This window comes from Brachypodium distachyon, chromosome 4 (genome assembly GCF_000005505.3).
Source record: "Brachypodium distachyon strain Bd21 chromosome 4, Brachypodium_distachyon_v3.0, whole genome shotgun sequence".
Lineage (NCBI taxonomy): Eukaryota > Viridiplantae > Streptophyta > Magnoliopsida > Poales > Poaceae > Brachypodium > Brachypodium distachyon.
In genome coordinates, this window is record NC_016134.3 from 35,669,063 (window position 1) to 35,685,283 (window position 16,221).

Below are 16,221 nucleotides of genomic sequence, written 5' to 3' on the forward strand. Positions count from 1 at the left end.
CCTCCGATCCATGATAAGTGTCGCTGATTTAGTACAAAATTGTACTAAAGTTGTACTGAATCAACGACAGTTGTTATGGATCGGAGGAAGTACTATGAAATCACAAACCTGGTAATAAAGAGTTCATAGCTGACATCTCTATGTCAAACCTGGTAACTTCGAGTTCACACTGACATTTCAAGTTTGGGAAACATTTTCGTTCAGTTGCATATACGGAGTATATCACAAGAGATGAGCATGGACACAGGCAGATAACATGAAACGACAGTTCCTCCAGGAACAAGCATACATAGATAGATTAGCAGAGCAGCACACAGAGTCATAGGTAAAACATGTCTCCGTTAGCACGGTGCACGGACATGTGACACCCTTACGTTTTCATTGAGGTTGCACCTCCTCCCTTACATCTTATAAGCAGCGGCCTACACTATCTCCTTCCCAATAATAGAGGATTAGGGGGGAGTGTATGTGTGGCAGAGCGAATTGGTTTTAATCATGTGCCGAATGCTTGCACAGGACATGTCACCTGAGCTCTTCTTAAGTGTTTCCTCCCTCTCCAGTAGGTCCATTGGAGTTCTCACCGGTTGCACTCCTGTTGCTATTTTGTTTCGCCAAAGTCTGCACCCCGAAAAAGCAGAAACCATAATTAACATGAAATTTTGTCTTAATAGTGCTATGGAATAAGCAACACAATTCTCAGACAAAGGGCAATGGAGTACACTTGCCACAAACATTCAAAGTAACATCTGAAAAAGCTTAATTCTGATGTAGCCAGTCTAGCCAGATGATATGCTATATCTGCTATCTTGTCATCACAGGACAGTTCTCGCAAGGCTTTGTTGGAAGGTCCACCATTTTCAGCACTGTGGTTAGGTTTCTCGATGCATATGCTTGTCTTCTATACATATACAAACTTTTGGTCTATGCTGAATTTATAAAATATATTACTCCCTCTGTCCCATAATTCTTGTCGCTGTTTTAGTTCAAATTTGTACTAAAACACGACAAGAATATGGGACGGAGAGAGTAACATTTAACTCATCGTGAATTATTCTGAAACTATCAAAGCAGCCACATGCATAGAGAACTGACTGACCCATTGAGTTCATTCTTGTTGACTTTATCATAGATGTAGTAACAGACATACATACATTCAGGCTCATTGTCTCAAGATGGGTATTCTGTTGAATGATTTTCCTCAGTCAGCTTAAGACTAGGTAGTCAAATGAAAAACGCATATCAGTGGGTAATAGCAACATCTGCTCAGGAGGAGGAAAGGCAAACTTTTCGCTAACGAGCAGGAATTAATTATGTCTAGTTGAGCGTCCAGTTTGAGACAGCTAAAAACTAAGATAATTCTAAGGCTGTGACATGCTAACTTAGTTACCCCAAATCCCTAAATATTTTAGTCGTTTATTCAAGGAACAACAATACAGCCATTTATTCAAGGAACAGGAACTTAGCTTAAACAGGCGAAAAGATGGCAGAAAAACTACAGCCATTTATTCAAGGAACAACAATACAACTTGACTCAGAAGCTGGATTTTCATCCATATGAAGTACACTACAAGTGACAACGGAGCCACTAAAGTACCTTCTTAGATTCTGTGATTCTCAAAGCATCTGTCAGTAGTTTCTCCAGTTTCTCTAGATTACTGGCATCTGCCTCATCAGTATTATTGTGAAGAGACCTGTGGATTTGTACAATAACCAGCTTAGGATTGTACACAGGAAATGACACTGTAAGACATTGTAAAAAGTTGCAAGGGCTACCAGGCAGTAATCTCCCTAAGCCTTGACTGTATATCTGAAGGATCTTCATTCTGGTTCAGAACCAAAGTATCTTATCAATGAGATATACGAATATAGTTGAAATCACCCAATATTGCCATCTTGGATACAAAATGGGCAATAACTACCTAGTCTTAGAAAAAATGATGGTTTGGTCAGATAAATTGGTAGCTACTTTAAGAATTTTAGCAGCATTGCTTCCATTTAGCTGCATTGGCTACAGATACTTGATTTTCTTTTTACAGAAAGAATAGTTGATTACAAACACTACACCATGCATAGTGAGTTTTCGTGGCAATGCAGGATTGCAACAAGATCAAAACTTGTCAGCTACAGGTTCCATAACTACACAGGCTGTAAGGGATGCACTGAGAAAAGTATTCTTGATTGTTTTACATTGCTGGTACTTGCGCCTCCTCGATATTTGTTCCTTACAGCTCCTGCAAATTGCTGATAACGGTCATATGTGCCTTCGATGCTGAAAATAAAATGAAATGGACATTAGCTTAAATTAACATTTCGAAAATTCTGAATTTCAAGTTCAATACTTTGTTGCGGCAGTTTCCAAAAAATTCTTAATAATAGGGAAAATTAAACAGTAGCTCATATTTTTTCTCCAGTAATTTGTTGAAGACCTGTATAAATGTTCAAAATATTATCTATGTATGCACGAAGAACATCTACTCTGTTTTATCACACTGTCTTTTTCTCTTTCTGAAACTGGCTGCTTTGGGCAACTATTATTATATAAAAAAAAACCCAAAGTAAAAAGTTTGTATTAGACTTGACATATCAATAACCATTTTCCTTAGCCTACTTATGTTGCCTTCCACTTATGCTAGTGGACTTGAAAATGACACCGCGCTGTCAAGAAAAAAATGCTTTCAAAATAAAACACAAAGATTATCTTGTCCCTTTTTAGCAGGATAAAGATTCTAGGTTGGAAAGTGATATTTTGAATTCGTAACTATGGAAACTAAGATACTTTTTATGTTGTTCCCTGCAAAAGAACCTCCATAGGAGGTAGATCGAAATATTTCTTAGTAGGAAAACCCACCTATAATATGGATAAGGATATTAGAAACATAGCCAAGAGGGAGAAATGATTTATCAAAAGGAATAGATTTCTCTATAAAGCCTTGTTAAGTACAAGTAGAAATGAATATTTAAATATTTCAAAACAAGCTTTTCAAAGAAGTGTTTGTTTAAGTTTTCTTAAATGTGTTGATATATTGGAAGCACCATCATAGATTAGTGGAGGGGTTGTTGGACCTGTGCTCCAGAATTTGAATAAACTGAATCTCGAGATGATAACAATTTTAGAGAGCATATACAGATAGATATCTTACCATGATACCAGTTTTCTAGAGCATGGAAACACAAGCCTAATGGTATAGCTTTCTACAAGCATATAACTTTTCGTATTGTTAAGATTTAGTCCACAAATTTTGTTATTTTTAGCCTTGTGAGCATGGTAACACACTTTCTTGGCAGGGCATCGATTATGTCAACCGGAAATATAATGCAAGAGATAGTGTATCCCATAAAATCAAGCCAAATTTCTGATACTTGCAAGCTAGCTAGCCCGTAAATCAATAAATGGGTTATATATGGACAAGTAGGCAAAATCTCCATTATATAGGCAGAGTTGTTCATATGCCCCACTTTACTTTGCACTTTGTGCAAGGTAGGAAAAACAACATTGCAAGTTCAGTTTTGTTAGTACTTTAGACTTCAATTGGATTTTCTTTATTAGGATCCTTGTGTTTTTCCTATTACTGTGAACTAAACACCAAATCTATAAATTCCTGCATTTATAATCTAATGTTTCGCACATTCATTCCTCCCCTATTTCCATCTTTTAAGGGTCCCTCAATGTTTTCCTTTACACTACTCAAGGTAAACATCATATATGGAGGAAGAAATACTTTTCAATGAGCATCTTATTATAAGATATTGTCTTGAGATAATATCAAAACCATTTTAAGTTTGATTCTTAAATTCGTATAAAAGTGATTTTTGGTTTATTTCATTTCTCCTAGTGTGGACTAAGGAAGAATGACTTTTAATATGGCTTCTGAATCTTATTATCTAATAATTAACGTGTATTGATGACAATATTTCATACTAGAGGCAACAACATAACATCTCAACAATTTTGGGTAGATTCTTCAATTTGCATTTCCGGTTTTGGTGGTTTGAAAGATTAGCACGCCAGTTCTCGAAAGGAGTTCGCAAAGCAACATAATATGTTGTTGTGGGATCAATAAATAACCCCAAAAATGCATGAGAGTGTTAATTTCCTTGGTAAAATAAATACCCTCGCAAGGATTCAAAAGCCTTCATGAAGAAGCCCTATCCCAAAGACGCTGGGGCCCTCCTCAAACAGAAGCCCCTCCTAGGGGAGGGCCCCGACAGCTCTTTCCCTTGTCAAAACATGGTACCTGCCTTTGTGTCCGAGCCTTTGTTTGCAAGAAGTCGTGTCTCAAGAGATTCGAAGCCATCTCTTAGATCTTGGTTCAAAGGGAATTCAAGTCCGAGCTTAAGGTCACCTAGTAGCTAGGAGCCTACAAACACTAGCTGTCAGTGTCCACTATGGACTCCATTGCCCATTCATTCCTATCCTATTCCTATGTTCTTCTAGTTCTAGGTTTTCAAAATCCTAGGAATTGAAGAGTCCCCCAATGTTTTTCTTTGGACTACTCAAGGTAAACGTCATATATGGAGCACAAAATACTTGCGAACGAGCATCTTATTATAAGATATTACGTTGAGATCATATCATAACCATTCTAAGTTTGATTTCTTGGTCCATTTTGGTTTATTTTGTTTCTCCTATCGTGGACTGAGAAAAATAAAGGCATTTAATATGGCTAGTGAATATTATTATCTAATAAGTAAACTTTATTTATGATAATATTTCATATAGAGGCTACAACATAGCATCTCAATAATTTTGCTTAGATTCTTCAAATTCCATTTGAGGTTTTGGTGGTTCCAAAGATTGGCACGCCAGTTTTAGAAAAGAGTTTGCAAAGCAACATAATATGTTATTGTGGGATCAATATTTACCCCCAAAATGCATGAGTGTAGTGCCAATTCCCTTGGTAAAATGAAGTCCTCTCACAGGGACTCAACAGGCCTTCTTCATGGAGAAGCCCTCTCCTAAAGACTCTGAGGCCCTCCTTAAAGGGAGGCCCCAATTAGGGCCCCAACAACTCATTGTCTTGTCAAAACAAGGTGCCCAACTTTGTGGAGCCTTATTTTGCAAGAAGCCTTGTCTCATGAGACCTGAAGCCTTCTAAGATCTCGATTCAAGGGGAAATCAAGTTTAAGCCTAAGGTCAGGAAGTAGCTAGGAGCCTACATACACTACCTGTCCACTATGGACTCCATTACCCATTTTTTCCTATCCTATTCCTATGTTCTTCTAGTTCTAGGTTTTCAAAATCCTAGGAATCGATGAGTCCCTCATTGTTTTTCTTTGGACTACTCAAGGTAAACGTCATATATGGAGCACGAAATACTTGCAACTGAGCATCTTATTATAAATATTATCTTGAGATCATATCAAACCATTCTAAGTTTGATTTCTCGAATTCGTATAGAAATCATTTTTGGTTTATTTTGCTTTTTCTTCAAGGAGAAGCCCTTTCCCAAGGTCTATGAGGCCTTCCTCAAAGAGAAGCCCCTCCCAGGGCTCTCGAAACTGTTGCCATGTCAAAACATGGTGCCCGCCTTTTGTGGCCTGGCCTTCTTTCGTAAGAAGCCTTGTCTCAGGGGATCTGAAGCCTTCTCTTAGATCCTCAGTCAACGGGGATCTGAAGCCTTCTCTTAGATCCTCATTCAACGGGAAATCATGTCCAAGCCTTAGGTCAGATAGTCGCTAGGAGCATGGAATACACTACTCATCCACTATTGACTCGATCTGCCCAAGTTACCTCAAACGGTCCACGATGTTGGTAGGAAGATGCCTTTGTAGGAGTTGGTCAACAGAACTAACCTTGAGAGGATGTATAAATATACTTCTTTCAATCCATAATAAGTGTCATTGATTTAGTACAACTTTGTACTAAAGTTGCACTAAATCAACGACACTCATTATGTATTATAGATGGTGGGTGCATGTAGAACAACATGTCCAGTCAGGTCAACGTAGGGTTGGGGGGGGGGGGACAAGAACAATCGATAGGAAAAGATCCAATGATAACTTTTAGGCAACATTGGCTTTTGATTATCTAAGCCACCAAGACCATATGGCAAGAGTTGATGAACCTTTAGAAGTAGTTACAACTGGAACTGGTACATATGACCACTCAACCCTTGTAGTAGAAAAAAAATCACGCTAGGTGATTAATACCATTATAACATCCATGAACAAATCAGAGCATTGCGACAAGCATAAGACGCATGTGGAGGAAAAGTGTGGGCAGAAGGGATTAGCGTACTTACAATGTGGTGGTGTCCTCACTCTGCCCGGGTTTCTAGGAAAGCCCTCACACAGATCTTCAAATTTTAGCGTATAATGGTAATGCCCAATCAAAATTAGACCCACTACAGTATGCATGGCATCATCAACACATCATTGTCTATTCGGGGTGATGCCTCACAATCGAGAGTTTGCATGTCACTTGGATTATGTTGCTTGAGTGGATATTAAGTCATGTGTCGACTGATAAGTCAAATGACCTTAGACTTGTTGCCAGCCATGTATAGAAGAATCATAAAGTCGGTCATCTCCACTTGGGTATGCTGGACCACCTACGAGTCATTTCCAAGAGAGTACAATGAAATATAACCCATGGGGGAATAAAAGAAGGAACGCTCCTTGCCAAAGTATTAGGACTCCAATCTAAAAGAATCCTACTATCAAGTGTTCGGTAAGCCTTTCACCGATCTCGTAAAGGGCCTAGTCCTTGCTCCTTAGATTGGCGGAGGACTAGGGAGGCATACCTTGTCATGCATCTCATTGAAGCAAAAAGACCCAAGGACAAATGGACGAGATATATGATGACCACAAGCACTGTCATCATTGCAAAGAAGGGAGCCTATCTATTTTATCGGTCAGGAGTCTCTCTTACAATTATTATAGGAACCACTCTTGATTCAAGTCCTCAAGAACTTGAACATGAGTTCCTATTTATTATAGGTCAGGAGTCTCTTACAATTTTTCTTCAAGGATGATGGGCACGTTGCAAGCTAGAGGAAGTCATTTTCTTTGATAAATTGATAAATACAATAGAGGCACCTTTGATATCGAAGGCTTCCACCCACAACTTGTATTTCACTGCAACATTATGGATATAGAAGCACTTGCACAAGTTTGTCATGGCTCAAGGGTGCTAGTTGATGTACTACTTCGCCGTGGTCTTCCATCGTATGCCTTCTAGAACATCTTAGGGCACCATTGACATGGTACTACCTCAACTTCTGTCGCCTAAACGATGATAGCCGCTCTAAGTAGCTAGCCTTGGGGGGTGGCTTTGGGTAGCGCAGGTTGAGAGCCTCATTCAACCAGATAATTTTCCCCACCAACTGAGAACAACCACACACCACCACCCATAGAATCAAGGAAGGGCTATCAGTTTGTCAATCCATGCTATGTCCGAACCTTGTTAAACAACGGGCTCCACGCCTCGTGGTGTCTTTCGATCAATTTCTTCAATCACTTCGATCTTGCTCTGATGGATCTTCACACGCCTCCATTGTAAGCAACATATATCAAGCATTATGCCCTTGGAACCTTGATTTCTTAGGAGGTGTCGGCAGAACCTTACGAGCATTGCGACCATACTCCCTCTGGAACCTTGATTTCTTAGAAGGTCCCGAAGGAACCGAAAGGATTAGGATAGCTAACCAGGGCATAGGAGGTTCTATGCTTCGTCATTGTGGCCAACTTATTGATAGCTTGAGGTTATGTTGCGAGCCTAAATAATCATCACCACACTAGAAATGATCTTTTGTCCAAACAACTTATGTCGCTTCAAGGTACCACAAAAGATCACCACACCGGCTAGTAGCATAGGAAGGATGATACAAAAAGGAAACAAAGGGCACTAACGGTACTAGTAGCTCTCCATTACCTTTCCTCATGCAAGAGAAAGGTTTTCATTGCAATTTCCCTGGTCTCTTGCATGGTCTTCCACAAATACAAGACACGGGACTACTAAACCTCGAAGTTGACACTAAAGTGAAATAATTGAAGACTCCTAGGCTTACTACAGTGGGACGGAAGCATCATCACCGTCATGATCATGCTATCAACGGTGAGGTTTGAGGTAAAATTTAGGAGGGTGACATGGTAGAAAAATTGTGGGTAGTAGTTAAATGGTTTGAGAAGGTCCAGCATCATGAGGCTACACATCTGTCGATGTTCAAAATTGAGGTGGTTCCACATAATGTGGAATGTCACAACTCTGCAAAGGATTGCCATGAAGCTAAAACAGAGCCTTGACTATTCTTGCGTACCTCTTATTCGATATCCTGACTCCAATATATATGCGACGTCTCCAAAGCCAATGCATGTTTCTGTCATTTAGTCTATGAAGTGAAGGAGGGCAGGGTGGCCCTGGGTACTCTTGCATACAATCCAATCCCGACAAGTACATGCACTATGAGTACACTCCTCCGATGGTTGTCTCACCCATGCCAACCCATGAAGATACCCGAGATCTACAGTGAAGTCTCCCATGGACAAAACCACTCGAGAACAATGCGATGTGGCTGGGAGGTTCTTTTAAGCTCGGTGAGTGACCAGGATAATTGCTCGAAGGACCACGCTTCGACAAAGGGATGATTCTGAGTGGAAGGATACAACCAATGAAAGCAAACAAGGCAAATGGACAAGGACATGCAACTCTGCAAAGGATTACCATGAAAGCAAACAAGACAAGGGATGATTCTGAGTGGAGGTTCTTTTAAGCTCCGTAAGGATGTACCACATCTTACATGAACAAAAAAGCAAAAATATGGTACATCCTTACGAAATTGGTCCCACAAGGCAAATTAGAAGGGAAGAGCGAAGTATTGATTCCTCAAACAAAAAAAGACTCCCCAAGTCTTATGCAAAAAACAAAAGACCATAGGGGCTAGCAACAAGTCATGGCCGAGGACATGCAACCAATCATTATGGACTTTCCTAACCATTGTCACCTCAAACTTGATGTGAAGTTGCAGTGAACTCCAATACTATGCGTTTATTGTAGCATGCATGTGTTTCTACCGCATGTTGTATGATGGTCTACATCTACACGATTCTATAAATACCTCGTAGCACTGTGGATGGTTGGTACATATAAGAGGAACACCGCCAAACAAAATATACATCTTTGAAACCATAAATTATGTAGCAGGGTGATAGGAACGTTAGAATTTTCAACAGTTCTGGGTGCAAGCTAAATGCTATGGAATATAGATGATCTTACGATAAAGTAAATCATGACTGAACATAAAGTAAACAAGGAGGCTAGAGAAATGACCTTACATAGACTTAATAAAGTTGGGATGGAAATCTTGGTATCTTACTCAAAACATGTTACAATATTACTAAATTTGAAGATAAGATGCCATTAAAAAGCCTTAAGTGAAAATATTGTGTAAATGCAGACACTTCTACTTTTAATACAATATATTGTATGGTGAACAACCAAACAATCCTAATAATAGATTCTACGAACTAATTTTAATTATGTATAATGAACATACAAGGATTATTTACACATCTAAATCAACTTCTAGAAATCCAATTCCACCTTATTTTCTTTATACATGTTTTTGTAAAGTAACATATGCATTGATACAACATGATGTGTTTACTATCAAGTCTAGTTCCTCTAAACAATACATATAATATACTTTATGAATATTAATAAAACTATAAATCTTGTGCATTACCAAGTCAATATAAGAGAAAGAAAGAAAGGTGAAACTAATGTTGTTAACCATATCGGGATAACCTAAATCTGTTCGAAGTATATCTCTCAGAGTAGACCAGAGTTTAGCAACAGTGCCAACTATAATTTTTTTGTAAAGTAACATATGAAATGGTAAACAAATTTACAAAAAAAAACATAGGAATAATTCATATAAAATAAAAAAATCATATAAATAATAGTTTTAATGAGACACAATAATTTGTATACGTCATCACAGGCACCATCTCCACCATTTAAAAAACATCCAGTAAAATCCTTTCGTTGCATCAATTCCGATTTCATAATGTTTACCGAAGTTGAATTACCTGTGAATATTTTAACCATGTTAGCTCAAGAATTGAAAAGTAGCTCCAACAATCAAATTGTGAAAAATGGAATCAAACCACCCTATGCAAATGCTAACCATATCGATCAACAAACTTGGATTTGAATACTATGACAAAGTAATATCGTAACGTTTTTTAATACAATCATAAATACAAGAATATAAAGAGTAAGAAGTCAACACACTAGGAACTAAAATAAATTTACTTTTAGCATGGTAATATTTAAGTAGTTCGACTTCCTCTTATACTAACAAGTACCATGAAAAATCATGTTGGCAGAGTCGCCCCAACCTTGAAAAGGATTTATTATTTACTAATGATAGATCTAGAGTATCGAGCTTGGTAGGCCTGCCCACTTCCTTGTGATCAATCAGGTCATTACATAAATGTTGTATTTAACATTGTTGTCTTCATATATAATTACAAAATCTGATATTTGCTTGTGCTTGTATGTACGTCACAAATATATATGCATATCACATTATTGCAACTTCTTAAATAAGACATTCTCTGTATCTAGTTTGAATGTGATTTTGAACAACACTAGTCACTAGTAATTGTTTTATTTGCATTCATAAATACGAAACATCGGGAGACAAATAGTTATGAATTTAAATATATTTGTGCACAACATTATTTTGCAAGTATAGTTTTGTAACACTTAAGTTCAACAAATACTTCAAACTGTAGTGAAGTATTTCGATAACCAAGCGTATGGATTTTTTTAAAATTATTTTCAACCCTTGTATGTACAAGGAAATTATATTATTCCCTCCGTCCGACAAAGGATGTCTCAACTTTGACTAAATTTGAATGCATCTATACACTAAGTCATGTCCAGATACATCTAAATTTTGACAAACTTGAGACATCTTTTGTTGGACGAAGGGAGTACAAACTTCACAAAATTTGGATATAGTCAAGAAATCCTTTAAAGTTAAGACATTCGATAGATCTGGGATACATATTGCTTTTATGCAAATTTTCATCCAAATTAACTTGACCTTCTGATATCCATTCCACAATTTTGAATTAATATTTAGACCTCATCCTTTTATATCCACTCATTACAAACATAACAATGCTTGGATTCAAAAAACATAAACTTGGTCTATTTTAAAACACACACATTTTGTTTATTGGAGATGTTGTGTTCAGATATCATTACTTTATTGTCACTTCAAATTTGAGCACTTCGCAAATTCTCAATTAGTTGTCTCAATGTATTTCGAAATATTTCTAAGAATTGTAAGTGTGGGATTCTTGGTTAACGATCTATCATCCATCAACTTCTAAATTTAAAATAGTTGGTTTTGAACCTGCATATATATACTTGGAATATTTCTAAGAACTAGGAGTGCTTCAAAAAGCAATATAGAAACATGTTTGATGTTTGGCATCTCTAATATGAATTACCCAAACATGTTTGATGTTTTCAATCTCAACCATACAATCGGCATTTAAACTATTTTTGAAATCAATTATTTTAATGTCCCTACAAGAAAATACAATTAAAATTAAATTCTAAGCCAAAGCTATATTTTTTAATCATTTCAAGTAGTTGGTTTTGAACCTGCATTTATATACTGGACAAAGTAATCAAATTTGTCATGACCACATAGACATTCTTGCTAAGATACATGGGTGTTTTCAACATTTAACGCGGGTGTTGCATAGTAAGGTACATAGATGTAGATAAATAGGATTAGCTTCTATCTCCTACACTTGATTTAGATAAAAAAATTTATCAAACATTGGATTTTAAATGTCCCAAAATTATCTTTTTTTAAGATTTATTTTTCTCAAGGAGTTTGCCCTTGCTAAGCACACTTGGTTTCTAGCCAAGATATGTATTTGTATGATCAACCATATGTTATAATATAAATGTGTTTCAAATATCGCAAAATAGATGTCATAGGGACTACATTGAAATATAAACCTTAACGATAGCAAGTGTGCCAAAAGGTTATGCATTCGTTCAAGAAAAGATCCATTGTGATGTTTCATTTTTGACTAGTGAGTGTTTGTAAAACAAGAGACCTAGAGACATAACGATAAGGAGTTAATGACAATGTGCCACAATTTGTCATTTATTTCCACATCACCACAATTTGATTAATTACAAATGGAGAACCCAAATTGTGATATTTGAAACCTTTGACAACATAATTGACTGGTTGGGCCCCCTGATTAGTTGTGTGGCAAAAAAAGGAGACTGTTGATCTCCACATAACCAGCTAACGGCCATTACCAACAACTATACTTATAGTCTTTACATGCAAGCTCATTCACTTGATTATTCTTCCTAAGGTAAGTCATTCACCTTGTTCTTCCGGCATAGGATCCGGCACAGCCGCCTCAGAAACTCCCGACGCAACATCCGCTGCCCCGGAGATGAACATCGCGAGACGAAGGCCCCGCCGCCACCATATGCCGCACGGGCACCACCGGCAGCGGCAAGGGAGGAGACGTTGAGGGGAGGAGCTGGGAGCTCCGGCTATGGAGGCACTGCCCGTGGAGACTTTTTCTCGAGTTCTCTTTGGCTTGCTCTATTCACACTCCTTATTGTTTGTTGTGGTCCTCTTTATATATGTTTTTCCTCCCTCCACCCCGCTGCTTAGTCTATTGTACCACATCATAAGTAAAATAGATTTCTCGTTATTTAAATACCTCCACCGTTTTGGTTTATAAGGCTCCTATTGGCACACTTTGGCCAACAATTATTCAAATTATATTTAGTATATGTATATAAAAGTTATACCATTAGAAGAGTTTTTCAATACGAATCCAACAATATATCTTTTGCGCCGCAATAATCTCATATTAGCAATTTATTTTTTGGTCAAAGTTTGCCATCAAATTCCACGTGGGCTTTATAAACCCAAACGGAGGGAGTACTTGCTTTGTGGACTTCACCGTCTCACATGAATCTCTAGCTTTACCTGTGACGGATTAAAATATTTTAGTACCAGTTGCCTAAGTAACTGCTTGTCAGGAGTCCCTGCCAAACCTCACAGCAACTTTTTGACCACTTGCGTTTCTTCAGACACAACTGGGGAGGAGTATTAGGCCACTCACAATGTTTGTCTCTCAGCACGTCATCTTAGGCATTTTGCTGACATGGCACTTTCTTAACGATGAAACCGTCTCTTATGCTAGCGACCGTCTATTCACGCAAACCAACACAAAATCATTAACTCTTTTTCACAAAACTATTAAATAACTGCTACTTTAGATACCGTCTTAAGAGACAATGCATTGGGGGTATGGTTCCTTAGCATTTATTGTGTGGTAAAAGACAGCTGCATTGGGATTGCCTTAAGGACATATTCAACAACGGGTACTACACGGGTACGAATAATATATTAGCCAATGTGAAGAAGGAATGAGTATCACAAGTAAGTAGTACAAGTAACCACTACTACGGGTACCAAAAAAATAGAGAATATGACATGTCGATCCATCGAAAAAGAAAATATATAAGACAATAAAAAACATATTAAAACAAGAAGAATTTTTTTAAACATTTGCACTAAAACCACGACAAATATTTAGAAACGGAGTTAGTATCAACCACCAGAGATGTCCTAATTTAAATGCACACATCGTTCTCTGCTCGGAACTTGAATTGAAGCTGCGACAGTAGACACTTGTGCACGGTATGCAACCTTTTCTGATTCTGCTTCAGATTAGGGAACCGTCAAATCAATATCCTATCCCACTCTGAAGGGGATGACAAAAAGACATGAACTTATAATCATCATGGGGCTACGCGCCCCACGCACAGGCGCGCGCTCTCAAGACAAGAGCGACGTCTCCTAAAAGTCGATACAGTGCGGAATAGTACCAGAAAGAACAAGCAGTCCGCGGATCCGCGCCATTAGATAGCCGGAGCGCGCTGCGCGGAACCACGACGAAGCCCCGAGGAAGTAAAACAGCACCCAAACCAAGCTCATCTCAGGCAAGGCGACGGTACTGGACTGGTACTAGCAGTGTGCTGTGTGCGGGGCTAGGTGGCATGCCGTATGCCTGTGGGGGATTGTTTCGAGCAGGTGGCGTGCGCGCGCAGAGCAGCCGAGTGCAACCATTGCGAGAAGACACGGGCGGAACCGGATTTAAACATTGGGATCGAAGCAAATCGATCCTAACCTGCTGGGAGTATATGCAGAAGAGTAATTCGAGGAAATTAACTAGGATTAAAGGGTGGAGACGCACCTTGAGGAGGCGTACTCGTAGAGCTTGCCGGCGGGGGAGAAGACGAGCAGCGCGACCTCGGCGTCGCAGAGGATCGCGAGCTCGAAGGCCTTCTTGAAGAGCCCCGCGCGGCGCTTGGAGAAGCGCACCTACCGCGCCGCACCATCACGGGCACCCCGAACCTCCTCCTCCGTGCAACCTCCTCGTGTCTCTCTTCCTCTCGTGTGTGGTAAGCCAGGGCAGGGGAGTGACGCGGGGGGGGGGGGGGGGGGGGGGGGGGCGGGGACGGGGGACGGGGGCTCGCTGACGCGACCGCGGGGTCCCTCCATTGACGAGCTGGGCTGGCTCCCAAGCTTTTTGCTTCGCGCACGCAACTATTGAACTAGAGCACACAGGTAACTGGTTTGTTTATGCTCCCTGCTATAAAAAAAAGTTTGTTTATGCTCCTCAATGTGATATGCTGATAAGCATGAATGGGATCCCGTTTGAATTATTTGTTGCTATACTGAAGTAAATTTAAATTTATTTATTTATTCAGGGGTAGCGACTTGTATCCCTACATGCTGAGAGTATTTCGGAGAGCGTGTCACTCAAATACTCAACACAAGTATTCGAATCACAAAATTTGTTCTGATTGTGCCTGGTTCTAAAATTATCCATACAATGTAGCGAGTAGTCTCCGTGAATGGTGCAACATAGACTAAGGGGTTGTTTAGTTGCCACCTTGGGCTCCATGCCTGAGAAAATCTGTTGCCTCGCAGGCACATGAAGGTTTGACAATTTTTCCCCTGGCCAGGCATGCATGTGTATGTTTGCTAGCCCAAGACAAAAGTGAGCACGTGGCTGCTTTTCTCTCTAATTAAAGTGAAATAAATGCTCAGGTAGATGCTGCCACAGCCCAGCCGCTCAAATCTGGAAGCCTGAGCCAGGCTAAGCAAACCGGCAGCGTGTCAGTCTAGGTTAAGGATGTTGTCTTCATGTCACGAACCAAACAACTTTTAGTCATAACCCAGGACCTTCGGGCCAGGTACCATGTGTTCAGGAACCAAACAAAACAGTCCTTATACCACTACCCTCATGGCACATATACATTTACATGCGTATTTATTTTCCTGTACATGTTAAGATAGTGCAAAGCCTTGGTCCTCGATGATTGGATAAATCAGGCATTGGTATCTTTATGCATAGGATTGGAAAACAAAAGTATTATGTTTTTGTGAAGGCTTCCTCATTTGCAGATTCAGCACTTGAAGCGGAGGCTCAAGCTCTGTAGCTAGCAGCACAGATTGGAACAGTCATGGAAGTACATCAACCTAATTTCTTAACTGATAGCAATGTTCTTGCTAAAGTTATGGTAAAGAAAGACCCAATCAAGCATCCAGGACATTGGTCTATAAGACCAAATCTACACCGGATTTTCTCCTATATTCAAAACTTGGATGCAAGAGTTATCAAAATTAGAAGAGAAAACAACAAGATAGCTCACAGGCAAGCACAGGATGCTTACAAGCTTCATAATGTTCAAGCTTACTTTTATAGTTGTGCAGGGTTAGCACATAATCCATCATCTTGCCTCGTAAAACTGTTATCAACTCTTTAAATGTGCAGGTTTGCACATTGTTGTCCGTGACATAAAATCTCCTTTTGTCAAAAAAAAAATAGATGATTGGGATAAAGTTAGGATTGGTCGGCGACGTGCCTACGTTAGCTGCATCAAGCTACAACATCAAAATGAGGGATTAGCATGTGCTTGTTCTTGGGGATTGCTTGTCTGTTCTACTGCCACGTAGCCGTGTGCATACAGAGCGGTCGGGCTCAATAGATTATGCCAACCAAAGATATAAGAGATGATTGAAGTGGAGATGAGACATGCTGGGTGTATGGCCAAACTAAAGTGTGTTCCTTGGATCATTTTGTTGTGCTGTCTTGTTGCAATTGGCTTTAGGTACAAAAAATCGTGGGCTTTGTGAGAATGCA

General features: G+C 39.2%; 1 protein-coding gene across 3 annotated transcripts; it reads right to left on the minus strand.

Moving 5' to 3' along the window:
• Positions 1-252: 252 nt before the first annotated feature.
• On the minus strand, positions 253-14,493 carry LOC100823405 (MADS-box transcription factor 51-like). Of its 3 annotated transcripts, none has more exons than XR_002960297.1 (5): positions 6,243-7,197; positions 2,188-2,269; positions 1,774-1,823; positions 1,595-1,691; positions 253-618 (listed from the first exon to the last, which is right to left on the minus strand). XR_002960297.1 is itself a non-coding variant. In XM_024454946.1 (5 exons), exons 1-5 carry the CDS (start codon positions 8,396-8,398, stop codon positions 538-540), a joined length of 450 nt encoding a protein of 149 aa, XP_024310714.1. In that variant the 5' UTR covers positions 8,399-9,282; the 3' UTR covers positions 253-537. The 3 variants fall into 3 exon arrangements, 2 of the variants coding, with proteins under 2 accessions (XP_024310714.1, XP_024310715.1); XM_024454946.1 differs by lacking the exon at positions 6,243-7,197 and adding an exon at positions 8,259-9,282; XM_024454947.1 differs by lacking the exons at positions 253-618; positions 6,243-7,197 and adding exons at positions 8,259-10,029; positions 14,266-14,493 and having other exon boundaries at positions 1,435-1,691.
• Positions 14,494-16,221: the final 1,728 nt, after the last annotated feature.

Excerpts from the sequence above, each read along its gene's own strand:
- LOC100823405 (XM_024454946.1), bottom strand. The coding sequence starts at position 8,398 with ATGTACTTGTCGGGATTGGATTGTATGCAAGAGTACCCAGGGCCACCC. Across the intron at positions 2,270-8,258 it reads GTCAGGATATCGAATAAGAG|CATCGAAGGCACATATGACC; the intron begins GTACGCAAGAAT and ends TTTTATTTTCAG. Across the intron at positions 1,692-1,773 it reads CTTAGGGAGATTACTGCCTG|GTCTCTTCACAATAATACTG; the intron begins GTAGCCCTTGCA and ends ACAAATCCACAG.